Consider the following 15133-nt stretch of genomic DNA (forward strand, 5'->3'; position numbering starts at 1 on the left):
CGCCACAATGTCAAGCCATCGTCAAGTTTAGAATATTGCTGGGCAAAAAAAAGAAAAAAATAAGTTAATTATATGATACGTTGCATTTAACGTCGCCAGCATCCATGTGTTATAGCTGCACCATAAAACCATACTCCTTGATCTTTGTTCAAAAGGACTAATTATTCTGTTTCCAACGGCATACTCTAATGAAGGCGCTTAGAACCGGGAGAATTGACTGAACACACAATATGAATCTTGGGCAGCAAAAATTTATTTGGATTTACTTATCTCTCTCTCTCCATCCGTCTGTCTGTCTCTCACTCTCTCTCTCTCATGTACTGAAGTTGATGAAAAGACAATGTCTTGGTGAGGCATGTGGGGGTAGAGAGATGTGAACCATTTAACAAGGATGTGGCTGTTTCTTGAGGCCAATAGGCAACCCTGGATCAGCGGAAGTGGGGGGGGGGGGGGGCTGAGGATGAAAGCTGGTTGCCTAGTGCTACATGTGTGAGTCAGACATACTACTGCTCCACACACACACACACACACACTCCCCAGGGTTCTGCGGTGGCTGCGGCGAGAGGTGCCAGCTGTCCACCTCAACACACACACTCTCCACCCCCACCTTCTGCGCTACACACACATACACATCACAGCAAGAAGTGATCCTCTGAGACTGGTCCTGTCTGCACAACACACTGTAGCAAGCAAGCAACTAAATACCAGTTCAAATCCCCAAGCTTTTCTTTTCTCCCTCTTTAAACCTAAAGACTAAAGGATGACGTATTACTGTTCAGTACCGTCAATAAACACAGTGGACTGGCCATGGGAGACAGAGAGAGACAGAGAGAGACAGAGAGAGACAGAGACAGAGACAGAGACAGAGAGAGAGAGAGAGAGAGAGAGAGAGAGAGAGAGAGAGAGAGAGAGAGAGAGAGAGAGAGAGAGAGAGAGAGAGAAGCGGGCAGGTGGTTCCCATTAGCTCTCTCTCCATTTTAAACAGGCCAGGCCAAGCCAGCCAGTCAGTCAGGGAAGGGGAGACGTGCTATGGCAGCCGGCCACCCTGCAGTGCTACAGAGAGAGCTGTACTGCAGGGGAGAGAGGAGCAGGGAAGAACAGCATAGCTGACTTGGCTACGGCTGGAGAGGGAGAGAGCATTCATGTTTGTCTGACTGTGTCAGTCTGGGCAGAACGTCTGTGGTTGTAGTGAGTGACCGTGTGTTTGTTCAAATTGTATGTGTGTTAGTGAATCTGTAATAGGGTTTATGCTTGCTGATAGAGAGAGAGAGAGAGAGAGAGAGAGAGAGAGAGAGAGATAGAGCCGCTGGGGTGTCTCCTATTGATCCTCCCCATGGCGGTGCGCTGTGTAGAATCTCCTGAGAGAGGATCTATAATGTAGGGGTGGGGGGGTGCAGTGCTCTGGGGGTGTCTAGCCTGGCCTGGGGAGGCACAGAGCCTCAAAGCGATGATCGATCAGCCAGGTCTGCCAGCACCACTATGGACAGGTCCACGCCAGCATCCTGACATAGAAATGACCTGGACACCTCTTGCCCGCCCCCCACCCACACCCACACACTATGCCTTTAAAACAGCACTGGACAGAGATTTAGCAACAGGCTCCCCTATTGGCCGGCTGCACTTCCCCTTCCACCCACCTCCCATCCAATCGATGCACGTTAAGCTTCCTGCTCCTATCTTCCAGGGATGGAGGCTAGGCGTGGGGAGGGGGGGGTATCTGAAATCGAGGGTGTGTAAGCGGCGGGGTGTTTCAATACTAGCTTACCTCTTATCGCGGCCATGTCCTCTGTCTATAATGTTCTTGGCTCTTGGTAACAAAAGCAATTAAAGGAGGTGTTGCGGCTCACACGCTCTCTTTCTCTCCGTTTCTCCATCACCACCCTGCCTCCCTCTCCCCGCGTCTGGGGCGGCGCAAATCCCTCTCCGAGGGTGGTCAGTTTTACATATTGTGTGTCACTAGACGAGTATAAAGGGATTTAACATTTAGCAAAGCATAATCCAGCGCGGGCTTTGTGCCTGCCTAAGCCGCGCACATCAAATCTGATTGCTGGAGGAGAGAGGCTGCTGCGAATGACCAAGGCAGAGTGGAGGGACGCATGCACACTGTACACACGCACACACACACGCGCGCATAGGGATGATCAGTTGAACAATAAGTGGAGGAGACAGCAGGAGGTCTGGCGTGGAGGATATTCCATGTTGACAATAGGGGGTGAATTACAGGCTACTAAAACACAGCATCCTAGACGGTCTCTAATCCAAGCCCCTCCACTCCACGCTGGAGGCAGGTAGCGCCTTACAGTCAGACTAATTGAAAGACAGGACACGAAACATAAATATTCATAAAAAGACAGGACAGGAAACATAAATATTCCCCATCAACCACCGCCGGCTCTGCCGTTCACTCGGATGTGGAAATATAAATATTGGCCGGGGCTAATCCGCAAAGACGCTCGACTTTGCTTATATATCTTTTCAATATTTCACCGAAGTGACTGACTGCTTCCGTCCCCCTCGCTCTTCACAACGTAGCGGTGCTCTCTCTCATCAAACAATAAATACAGAGATCCACGTCAAGACGGCGAGCGAGAGAGAGAGAGAGAATGAGGTCTCGGTTCAGCTTGGCAGCTCGTTCAAGGACCTCCCGATATCAACACAGAGATAATTTAGCCAACAAGATTATATTGCTAGAAAGGGAGGAGAGAGTTCATTATGTGTTCCTGCTTGAAAGCATCACTTTAGTGGTTAAAAGGGAGTGGTAAGGGGGGTGAGGGTGGCTGGGTGGTAGGGGTGGGAATCACCAGTTTCATCATGATACGATACGATATCGATTCTTTGGACAACGATACGATATTTGCCGATATCACAAAGTCTCTCACGATACAATACGATACGATTAGATTCAGGTGCCTGCAATCGATATGAGATGATATCATATGCCCATTTAACACAATCAGTTATGAGACTCGCCACAGGATTTTCAAAATAAGAGTATCGATATGAATCGATCTTATTACATCGCATCGATCCGATTCGATCGTTGATAATTACATCGATGTATCGATCTGGATCGATGTATCGTCCCACCCCTACTGGGTGGACTGAGAGACTTCTAACCTAACCCATTGGGTTGTAATTTCCTACATCAAACCATTAAATGGCACATTATACCATGCAATGTGGAGCTGCCTGCTACATGACCTTTCGGTATAGCTACTAGATAAATGAGAAGACATGACGGTCATGATTTAGGTGCAGGGGGGGGGGGGGGGCTAGTTGAGCTGCAATAATAAAATAAAAAGTACTACACACACACATCGCTAGCTAGTCTGACTTCCCTTTGACTGCTAGTGTTGACATTTCCCCCCCTCTAGTACATCCAATTTATAAACAGCAGGTGAAATAGAGGCCATGTTTACAGCCCGGGAAAAGGTTAGCCCTCTTTTTAGTCTCCAGTCAGCCGCCGCAATGAAGCCCTTCCACCTGGGCTGAGAGATCTCCTCAGGACACCAGAGCAGCTCCAGGCCCCCGAAGGGACAAGCCGGTTGTTTTAATACAAATCACCTGCTGTTAGCGATGCAGTCGTTACCGGCGCTGCCATCACATCATCTCAGGGAAGCACCACTTTGCTTTATTGACTTAGCTTCAAGACAAAAGGACAGAGAGAGTCAACTCGGAATAGAAGGTGTGATGCAGAGGCCGGTAGCCTGAGGGAGTGCTTATGCTGCTCCTCCTCCTGAGAGTCTATAGGAGCCCTCAGCAGCTAATCAGCAGCTGTGAAGGAGACGTATCTGAACCTCGTTTCTGAACATGAGCTCCTTGAAAACAAAACGACCGGGCTAAACCAAAAAACGGGAGCGCGGGTTAAGCTAAAGTGGGGCTCAAACGGTCTAGAAATGGAGAGAATTGAAAATTGTGACTATGGTGTGAGCTGCATTTACTTTGGCACCTGGCCACCGTGAAGTATGAGTGAGTGCCACATGGCCCTTGCCGACGCCGGGGGCGGGGGACTTACCGCCAGGTCTGTAAACAACATCGTCCTCTGTGATGAAGGAGGTGATCTCTCCGTTCTCCGTGCGCTCGTAGCGCGACTTCTTCTTGGGCGTCTTCTTCTTGCCCTTCTTGCCACCGTCCTCGGCCGTGCCGCCGGCCCCCGTGCTGCCGTTGTCGTTGTCCTCGTCCTCGCTGTGGTCGCTCTCCGCGTAGTTCTTGGCGCCGCCCTCCAGTGTGCAGCTGCGCCGGGGCCTGGCGCTCTCGCTCTCTGCGTCCTGGCGGCGCGAGGACTTGCCAGTGTCCCTCTTGTCCCGGTCTCTGTCTCTGTCCCTGTCCCGCTCCTTCTCTCGCTCCTTCTCTTTGTCGGCCGTCATGATCCGCCACGTGCCTTCCTCAGTCCTCTCACGGCTGGGCCTCCGTGAAAGGTAGACTGTGAGCCTGGGCTTCAGTTCTGAATTTAACAGTCAAATCCAGGGGAAATTCTGCCACACCAACAACCCCAGTGTTTCAGAAAAGCTGTGGACAAAGACAGAGAGAGAGAGAGCAATTAGCATCAGGCTAAAGTCAATAACCATTACAATAATATAGTACTGTGGCTGTGGGTACCTTTTGTGTGTAAAAAAAAAAGTAATTATAATAATAATAAATAATAATACATTTAGAAAATAGTCATTTTTGCAGCAGAGAAAAGTATTGGCGGAAAATGGAGAGATTAGCTCCTGGAAGTCAGGCAATGAGCTGTGCTGGCTCTCCTTAACCTCAGAGTAATTGTTAGCACTTCCCTCCACAGCCATGTATACTCTGGAGAGCACTGAACAGCTTTATCAAAAGAACACAACCTTCAAACCTTCCCGCTCTAGTCTACTGAGAGAGAGAGAGAGAGAGAGAGAGAGAGAGAGAGAGAGAGAGAGAGAGAGAGAGAGAGAGAGAGAATGAGAGAATGAGAGAATGAGAGAATGAGAGAATGAGAGAACGAGAGAACGAGAGGAGAGAGAGAGAGAGAACGAGAGGAGAGAGAGAGAGAGACGGAGGAGAAAGGGAGTTGTAAATAGAGAGAAAGGAAAAAGGAAGGAAGGAGACATTTTTATAATAAAACACAAGCTAGTTGTGCCCTAATGATAAGGATAAGCGCTCAATGAAGAAACCCAATTCCAGTTAGATAAAGAAGGTGCCTATAATATAATATAATTAATAATGTAATTATACTATGGAAGTAATGGAACTACAATACACACTATGAATGTTTGTGTATGTTTGTTTGTATGACAACTAATAAAGAAACTTGAAACTTGAATGTATTACACAGCATTGCCAACTTCAACCCATGAGCTCCAGATAGTGACAACAATGCTGATGCTACATATCTACCACATGGCCCCTACTGGCACCACAACCCAATGTGTAGATAGATAGTAGGGATGGGCAAGAGTCATGTTTTCCCAGATTGAATACTTGCATGAATTACTTGAGGAGTGCTCAAGTTATTGTATAGGGAAATACACTTTTAGAATGCATCTTAAAACATATGGCAGCAGCAATAACAATATATCGGAGTCATACACACTAGGGCTGGGCGATATGACGATATTATATAAATATCGGGTACAGTTCATTAACGATACACTTTTTCAACGTATCGTGGATATCGTGATGTTTTGCCCAAGAGGATTGTGTCGCGTCAATCTGTCCACACGTTACTCGTTCATATCTCAGCCTGTGCTGAGATATGCCCATTCCGCGGTCTGTTAATAAAGTTTTCAATCAGACAGATGTATGGAAAGGCTTTTATTATAACATTCGTTGTAGTAAAATCATTATGCCTCATTTAGTCAAGCACTGGTCTCCTACTCGACGGCCGCGGGGAGCTAACGTTAGTAGCTTTGTTGATGTTTAGCACACGGGACATTCAGGAAGTCAAACGCTTGCCGATTGGTGCTAAGAACAGCAGGGCGGGTGCAAGCGGTGTGACGTCATTGGCAGACTCGACTGTCAATCAAAATGATTATGTTTCCGTCAGAATGAATGAATGAAAACTGTATTAAAAGGTTGCAGAATGGGTACAATACAGTACAGGAGGATGAAGACCAGAAAAAGACTTTCGGCTTTTTTACATAAGGGTCCTCCATTTTCAATTCATCAAAACATTTAGAGACATACATATATACAGTAGTTTCATAAAAATGCTAAAATGCTATTTATTGATTGATTGATTTAAAACTTTAACATATTGCAGAATGGGTACAGTACAGCTCAATACATACAATTGTTAAGGGGATGCAGACCAGAGAAAGACTTTAGTCTTGTTTACATCAGGGTCCCCCATTTTCAATTCATCATATTTCATATCTAAATCATATAATATCTCATATGCAATATATAATCTAATAATCTAAATCTAATATAAAAATGCTAAATGCATGGGTATTTTATTTTGTCTTTAATGTTAGCTTGCAAACTCAAATACTGTCTTGGTAAGCCTCATAATGAATTGTTTGGGGTAAAAAAGAAAAACATCGTGATGTGTATCGTGTATCGCCGAAAGGTCAGAAAATATCGTGATATCATATTTAGGCCATATCGCCCAGCCCTAATACACACTACCGATTTGAATATGCCTCACTCAGTGGACATAACAATGCACAGAAATATACGCAATACTTAATGCGTATTGTCAGTTACCATCGCACATGGAACTATATCATTACTAGTCTATGAACGCTACGCAAAGGCGACATGACTTATTGGTACAATTTGGAGATGCACAAACACGAACCGCTGTTTTTATCTTTTAGATAACGCTAAGCTAGATTTCAACACAACAAAGTTTCCGCGGTGCACTCTCCTGCTCCACAGCTGACCAGTGTTGTCTTCCTGCAACAACTCACACCTTGCGGGAGTTCAAAGCGAGACAAGCACTTTTGATAATAGATCGAGCACCCTCAAAAAACACTCCAGTTCAGTTGAAACTACGAGTACTCAAGTAATCGATTACTCACACCCATCCCTAATAGATAGGCAGTGAGAGCCAGCATATCATCATGGTTATCAAGTGGGCACCTCCTTCACTGGTGTTTTATTAAGTTAGGCCCACGACACCTTGGGAAAGCTAGACAGTTAGCTCCAGCTTCCTACAAGCACCGCCTTCATGCTAGCTCTCACTGTCCATGAATCCATGATACCCAGATGCAGAACCTCCTTGTTTTATCCTATCCTTATGTCAAAAACAAAACTATTCCTGATAACAATATGACATATGAAATATAACTTTGTTTAATTTGGCCCCCCCAGCTGACATTATTTCTCCTCAACCAAATCCACTTCCTTTCAATGCTTCTTCCCGACATCTCCTTTACAGCCTTTTGCAAACTCCGCCCAATATTTTAGTCTCCCAATATAGTCGATGAACCTTTGCATCCCACTTCTACTGGACATTCCCTAGCTCTCCATCCTCGCTGTTCAGTTTCTGCTGCCAAATCTGCATATCTAAACTTGTTCCTTTCATAAGCCTCCTCCACTGAATCCTCCCAGAGCACTGTCAATTATATCAAATAAACTACCCACTCACTGGCTCATTCAGATCTAATCAGACAATGCGGTGAAAAACACAATTGTCCCTTATTTTGAATGGGGGGGGGGGGGTAGGCCTGCCACGATAAACACATTTTGCTGGGCGATTAATTGCGATTAATTGCGATATTATTGCGACCGGTTAGAGAATTTATTTTTTGGAGAAATTTATTTCCCAAAAGTTCTCAATTTTCTTTTAAAAGTTCACTAATATAATGATAATAGCATAATAATGCAAGGACACCGTTTCAAAGTGCAATACACTTTTATTTAACATTGAAGACATTTTAAATATCCTAAATAAAAAAATGCTCAGTTTGATTGTTTATTATAAAACAAACTAAAACTGGAAACAAGCCCTCTGTCTGGCTTTTTGTGTCATCCTTTTAACATGTACATGTATTATTAATGTACCTTGCGCCGCGGTACCATGTACAAAATGTTAATAAAGTGTGAGGAAAAAACTGGAAACGTAATAAATAAAAAGGCAGTGAAACAATAATCAAATAAACACCAAAATATCTCTATTGGAATGGAGACTTCAGCACAGGATAAACTAGGGATGGGCAAAAATAATCCAGATCGATTGATCACATGATGTACTCGAGTACTCGTGGAGGAAAACGCTGTACAAAATAAACGTCTTTTCCTGTGTTTTAGACTTTTATTTTGAAGCCCACCGCTCCGTCTTTTCCGGTGTTTTAGACTTTTATTTTGAAGCCCACCGACCGGAGCGGAAGTATTGTTGTTATTATCCTAGAAGAACGTATGAGCGGACAATTTGTCTCGTCCGGTTCTGTGTTTTTGAGCTAATGATAAAACAAATGTTGAGATTGTTGGTGAACAACTAACTTTAGGTTAGTTTTAACGTTGGCTACTAATGTTAGATGCAGCTACTACAGGCAATCAACGATGAGGAGGAAGCGTCAAAGCCGTATATAATAGAATAGCCCTGTGGTGCGTAGGCACGACTCGAAACTACCTGTTATAATAAATTAATTCATGTTTAACTTGTCCCCGTGTCCAGTCCTTTGACTAGCCCCACCCGTTCATTGTAAACAATGATGCATGTAATTGTATTAACGTTATTCTGTGTTGTAGCTATGCTATACGTTGTATTTAGTTTGTTAGCTATTTAGCTAATGTTGTTAGCATTGAATGAGCATCAACGCTAGATCTTTAGCAGTCCAGTTTCTCCGGGCAGTAGCGAGTAACTACTTGGGTCTAAAAATAGCTAACGTTACACTACAAAGAACGCTACTTGGTTAAAAGGAGCAACACTATTGAGAAATGTAGTTAAGCTATATGTGGCGTTGCTAGTGCCCCACGGAGCTCCCGTGCTGTACTCTGTAGTAAGGCCACACGGAGTGTGACTGACGAGGGGTACTGGTTCCGCCTCATTAAAACAAACGCGCAAATAGCAATTAATCACGCCCGTCAAAATCATTGCATTAATTTTAATTATCGCGCCGATTAATCGATTTATTGCTTATCGCGGCAGGCCTAGGGGGGGGTAGTTGTGTTGGACTCTGGTGGTTGTTACCACATGGGGTTGCCCAAAGAAAATGGAGCACAGTTTTGCGAAAAGTTTAATGTTGCCGGACGCAAGCCTTGCGCACACTGCGGTGGCCAATGGATCACAGCGGAAGGTGAGGGATTGGGCACGGTTCAAGAGCTCACAGTATGATCAGGGCTCGAAATTAACATTTTTACTTGGTAGCACTGGTGCTCCCAACTTCAAAAAGTTGGGAGCACCAGCAAAAATTTAGGAGCACCCACTAAAATGTAAGGAGCACCAACAATATATGTAATATATTTTTTATTGATAAAAAAAAAAAACTACAATATAACAGTACTGTAATGCAGTAAAACAGTGAAAGTAGCCTTAAACTAGGGATGCCCCGATCGATCGGCCACCGATCGTTATCGGCCGATAATCAGTATAAATATGCGATCGGGAATTACGATAATGAGTCATATTCGCCGATCGCGGAAACTGATCAAGTGGATATCTCACTCGCTTGTCTCAGACGCACAGGACCTGCAAACTGCTCCTCCTCCCTAGCCCCGCCCGTACCCGTGTAGAGTTTGTAAACACAGAGGCGGACCTCCTCTGCTGAGTCTAGATAGTGCATTCGACCTGAGCTAACGTTAGCTACCTAGCTATCGTTACTGTTTAAACAAAATTACCCAGTCAACTATTCACTTTTAGTAGGCATTGTCTAACGGTATTTAGCCGGCTAGCTACTGATAGCTCCGGATATCAACAAATGCCCCAGGAAGTCTAGTAGTCCATGTTGATATCTCCGTTAGCTTGCGTTAGCTTGCGTTAGCTGACCTTAGTTCACAGTTCAAAACGAAATGTCCGATTGAACTAAATAGTTGTCTTAACGTCATCTAGCCGGCTAGCAGTAGCTACAGATAGCTCCTGATATCAATGTCTTATAACATTGATTGAATGCGTATTCGAGCTGAGGGCTTGCTGAATGTGACAGTAGTAACGTTATACCAATAGGGCCCAGCTGCAGCGCCGGAGAATCCTTTTTGGAGCTGGAGGCTACTAGAGTACACAGACAGTGGCGCGGTTTGCAGATAGCGAGCATTTTGACTTGTTGCGTGGTGGCGATGTCTCGCAGATAATACAAGTACAAGTCTAATTATATAATATATACATTTTATATAAAAAAAAAGAAAATATATAAAATAATTTTTAATTTCTTTTTAATCAAAAACGATCGGTATCGGATCGGTATCGGCCGATATGGCTCACGACGATCGGTGATCGGTATCGGTGGCAAAAAACGTGATCGGGGCATCCCTACCTTAAACTATAGTGTAGTGTGACCTATAGTGTAGACTAGGCATGGGCCGGTATGACATTTTGAGGGTACGATAACCTTGGTAAAAAATACCACGGTTTCACGGTATTCTGTACATAAAAAAATTACAGTGCACAATAAGCTTTTCTGTAAGTGTTATTTATGAATGTGTGAAGACTGTCTGTATTACACAGAGGGAACTGTCTGACCACTTTCAAACTAAGTACAGAATATAAAATACTTCCAAATAAACTTTCATGATTATGTAGGCTACATGTCAAAAGGGCATTTTGCTAATGTAATCTACTTGCAAAGATGTATGTTATATAGCCTAGTACTATTCTTACTGGATTACATTTTGGATTAATCTTTTGTGGTGGCTCAACATAATTCACACACTGAACTATGTGTTGGGGATAAGGGTTACGCACTGACCATATTGTTTGTTACATTTCTGTCGGCAAACTAGCTCAGTGTCAACAGAGTGTTGACGTTGAGTTGATGTTAGCTGCTAGCTGGCTACCCGAATCCACAACACAGTCTCAGCCAATCACATCGATTTGTACAGTTAGTTAGCTCCACTCCATTGTAACCTCGTTCCCAGTTTTGTCTCCTCCGTGAGCACAACAGCTAGCTAACGTTAGCCACAGCTGCAAAAACGAAGGCCAATGATGTTATGAGCTATCAGTAGCTAGCCAGCTAGATAACGTTAGACAACACCTCGTGTATTAAACTAAAGTGAATAGTTTCCTGGGCCATTGTTTTTTTTTTAATCTTTTTCCCCCTCCTTTTTTCCGATTTTTCTCCCATCCCACTGTTAGTCGTTATGCCAATTCCCAACCCCCTTCCTGGTTGTTGCGCACTCCCCCCTACTGTTGGTCCGGGAGGCCGGAGACTGTCACATGCTTTCCTCCGACGCATGTGCAGCCAGCCGGCAGCCAGCCTGACAGCGCAGATTCTCACCGGGAGAGTGTAACGTGTGTGGAAGGTCACACTACCTCCCTCCAGATCCTACCCTCGCTGTGCAGGCGCCCCGACCGAACTGTCCACAACGCCCAGGACCCACCCATCAGCTTTCCCACCCCTAACACTGCCAATTGTGTTAGTATGAACGACCAGCCAAGCTGATAGCAACACCGAGAGCTGGATTCGAACCCAGCGTCTCCAGCGTTGATGGCGAGCGCCTTGCCCACTACACCACCTAGCCGCCCCCCTGGGCCATTGTTTAATGCTTCAGTGATGTTGAAAGAGGAGCTGCACGCTTGCTATCTCCGGTGTGAATGAGACGGGTCTGTGAGGGGGAGGGGGAGGGCAGCGTGTGTGCGTCAACAAGAGGAGGGGGGGGGGGGGGGGGGGGGGGGGGGGTCGCACCAGAACAATTATTTGCACTTGCACGAATGCTCCCAATTATATTTTGAGGTCGCACAGATACAATTTCGGTCGCATATGAGACCGATTTGGTCGCAATTTCGAGCCCTGATGATGTCACACAAATGTCTCATCCACACCAACGCACCATGCTGCGGCGAGGTGCTGCATTGTTTGATTGGTTTAGGCCAGTGGCTCCCAAAGTGGGGGCCGCGGGAAAAAAAGATTTCCAATTTATTTATTTTTTAAATAAAAAAATTATGCAGTCAGGCCACTGAACTTAGAAGCAGGCCAGGCCAGTGTTTCTAGTTGCAGCGGCGCAATAGTTAGATAACTTAGGTGGGGAACAACCAGGAGATCACTGCAACTCACACAAGTTGGAGAACTATCTCTCTCTCTCACACACACACACGTTATGTGATTGGTGGAGGCGGGACCCTTACAAAAAACTAAAAATCCATCAAAATCAGTGTCGTTGCTAATCATTGACACATGCTAGCCTGTAATAATCCCCCCCAGAAAAATCTACTTTGCATTTGATATATTGCAAATATATGCCATCACACACTGGCATTTAAAGGGTTAGAATTATAAAATGAATATGTGGTGTTATGATCAGGGCTGAAGTTGAATAAAAGATTGTATTATTTTCAATCTAACATTACAAAAAAACTGAAAATCCATCAAAATCAGTGTTGTTGCTAATCATATAATGCTAGCCTGTTTTTTAACAATAATTTGTGATGCCATCACAAACACTGGCATTTAAAGGGTACAAATAAAAAAATTCCAGCACCAGAATGCAGGAAATGAAGTCTTTGTAACAAAAAATTTCCTGGTGGGGTACCCCCAGACCCTGCTTAAAAAGTGGCCTGACTGGGGCTATATTTCGCACTATATTTCCTGGCCTGAATGATTTCCCCAGTCCTGCCCTGGTTAAAAGCCTCCAATGCGTATTAGTGTGTGTGCGTTTGAACGCTTGCATGTTTCAACCATACATTTCCATTAAAAAAAATATATATATATATATATAATTTTTTAATTTTTATTTAATTTTAATTTTTAATTTTTTTGCCTCCTATAACAGTGGGGGTCGCGGCTCTCCGACACCATTATTCCGGGGGTCGTGACCTGAAAACTTTGGGAACCCCTGGTTTAGGCGAGGGGGGACGCCTAGGTGGAGTGAGGGCATGGCGCAGGAAGGTAAAAGTAGCCTACCCCCTTGACCGGTGTATGTTAGATCATCATTTTAAATATATTTTTTAACCGCCATGTAACTTGACATCTTGCAAATGAGGGCAACCTCAACCTTTTCAAGTTAAAATAAAGACTTGAAATTGAATTAAATAAGGGTATTCAACGGTATTCCGTAAGTGAAATAAGCCAACAACGGTGGTCCATACAGTATAAAAAACATATATACATCGTTTACAATCTATCCAAAACATTTGTATAACTCATAAACTCATGATGAGCAAACAGCGTTTCATATCTCTCATCCTCAGTCAGACAGTGAAGCAAACTGGTCAGCATATCATCTTGACTTGATATTTGAAAAATACAGCGCCTAGTTTCAAAACATTATTGAGCAAAAGCGTATCTATTTAATTATGACCACTTAATAGGCTAATCGTTTTCATACAGCCAATCACGCTCAAATCTTGATGAGACAAATGCCTTGTGCGTCTCATCCTTGGATGAAATTGAAGAGAACAACAATAACAGATATAATTTTCTCCACAACCCATACGTTTTCATTTAACTACCAACAGGATCTGTACGCAACATTGTTGAGAGGAGTGTAGTTAGTCTACGTTAATCAATACGCCTACTTGCTTCTACGAACAATGACCTGCTTGTGTTCTGGGAGGGAGGGTAAACTCTGTGCGGAACAATTTGAACGTCTGCGTTAAGGTCAGATGTGCGAAAAGGGGCTAGAGAGAGTGAGGAGGAGAAAGGGAGGGGCTGGGAGTTGTAAATAGAGAGAGGAGGAAGGAGTAGAATGACAGACGCTGCATGTATGTCTCCCACAATGATCTAAAGGGGATTCCCTGCTGTATTAGCGATCTTCAGAGAGGCGTTGGTTGATGATAGCAGGCTTACTGGCAGTAGGATTCCTCTGAGACAGTTAGTTCAGGGGCTTTTCAGCTCTCCACTGTTCCCAAACACTACTAGAGACTAGGCTAGACTCACGTATTGGTCAGTAACCTTTTTAGCAATAGGCTAAATCGTTATCATTTCACTTTAGTTGAACTTGTAAAAGAATCAGCAGTCTCTTACCTCTTATTTAAAGTCATCTACAAGTAAGCTAGTGACCACTGCTGTCCCTGCCATCCACCTCATGTCAGACTCCTCATTCACCTCTACAAACAATACATCAACATTATTATTTTGGAACCACTGTTGCCATTTTATGAGTATAGGAACTATTTCTCACTTGAAGTGTAGTTTGACCAACTGTCAACTTCTCACTGAATGTTTAGAATCGTTCTTCCAGCAAGACAACACGTAACCATGGTAACCACTCCCCAACATTCCATTCAAGGCAAAGATACACAGCACACAATTGACCGGATCTGCTTTTATTGTTCAAAGATCAAATCTGTAAAGACGCATCAAATGCCAAAACAATCGTGTATCTTTGACTCAGAATAGTCTGTTTTATTGAAATCTGCACAGCAGTAGTTCGTTAGCGCCACCCACAAATCCCCTATGACAAACGGTTCATGATAAAAAAAAAGAGGTGGAGTTTATGTATAGGGGTGGGGCTTAAACATGAGGGCGTGGTTAAGAGACCAATTAAAGTAGTAGTCTGCATTGACATCTCCCATAAATCTCAGTATTAGTCTGTATTAAGTGGACATTTGTACCAAATTTAAAGAAATTTCCTCAAAGTGTTCCGGAGATACTGCATTCACAAGAGAATGCGACGGACGTGAGGTCAAAGTGACATTGACCTCTCAAAAACAAGATCAGTTAATCCTTGAGTCCAAGTGGACATTCATGCCAAATTACAAGAGATTCCCTCCAGGCGTTCCTGAGATATCGCATTGACGAGAGAACGGACCTTGACCTTTGACCAGCAATATATTTTCAATTAATCCTCGAGTCCAAGTAGACATTTGTGCCAAATTTGAAGAAATTCCCTCTAGGCGTTCCTGAGATATCGCGCTCACAAGAATGGGACGGATGCATGTACGGACAGACAACCCCGAAAAGAAAACACTACGCCTCGGGTCATGGCTGTGCCGTAGCGGAGGCATCAAAACACCACTTCAAAACCCCAAAATAATCTGTAAACAGCCGGCGGAACGCATCATAATTACAAACTCATGATTACCTTGCTCCATTAGTTTTTAACCACTGTCGCTTCCGTGCTTCGTAAT

The 15133-nt window shown here is 44.1% G+C and overlaps 1 protein-coding gene across 4 annotated transcripts in view; it reads right to left on the reverse strand.

Annotated features, from left to right (window-relative positions):
* The window catches only part of rerea (arginine-glutamic acid dipeptide (RE) repeats a), a 249906-nt gene that overhangs the window by 121721 nt on the left and 113052 nt on the right, over window positions 1–15133 (reverse strand). For all 4 annotated transcript variants that reach the window (XM_084333675.1, XM_084333674.1, XM_084333673.1 and 1 more), the window contains exon 3: window positions 4016–4509. In XM_084333675.1, coding sequence (XP_084189801.1) covers window positions 4016–4367 — 352 coding nt within the window. In that variant the 5' untranslated portion in view covers window positions 4368–4509. The remainder of the gene's footprint in view (window positions 1–4015; window positions 4510–15133) is intronic.

This window comes from Notolepis coatsorum (assembly GCF_963971535.1).
Source record: "Notolepis coatsorum genome assembly, chromosome: 17".
Classification (NCBI taxonomy): domain Eukaryota; kingdom Metazoa; phylum Chordata; class Actinopteri; order Aulopiformes; family Paralepididae; genus Notolepis; species Notolepis coatsorum.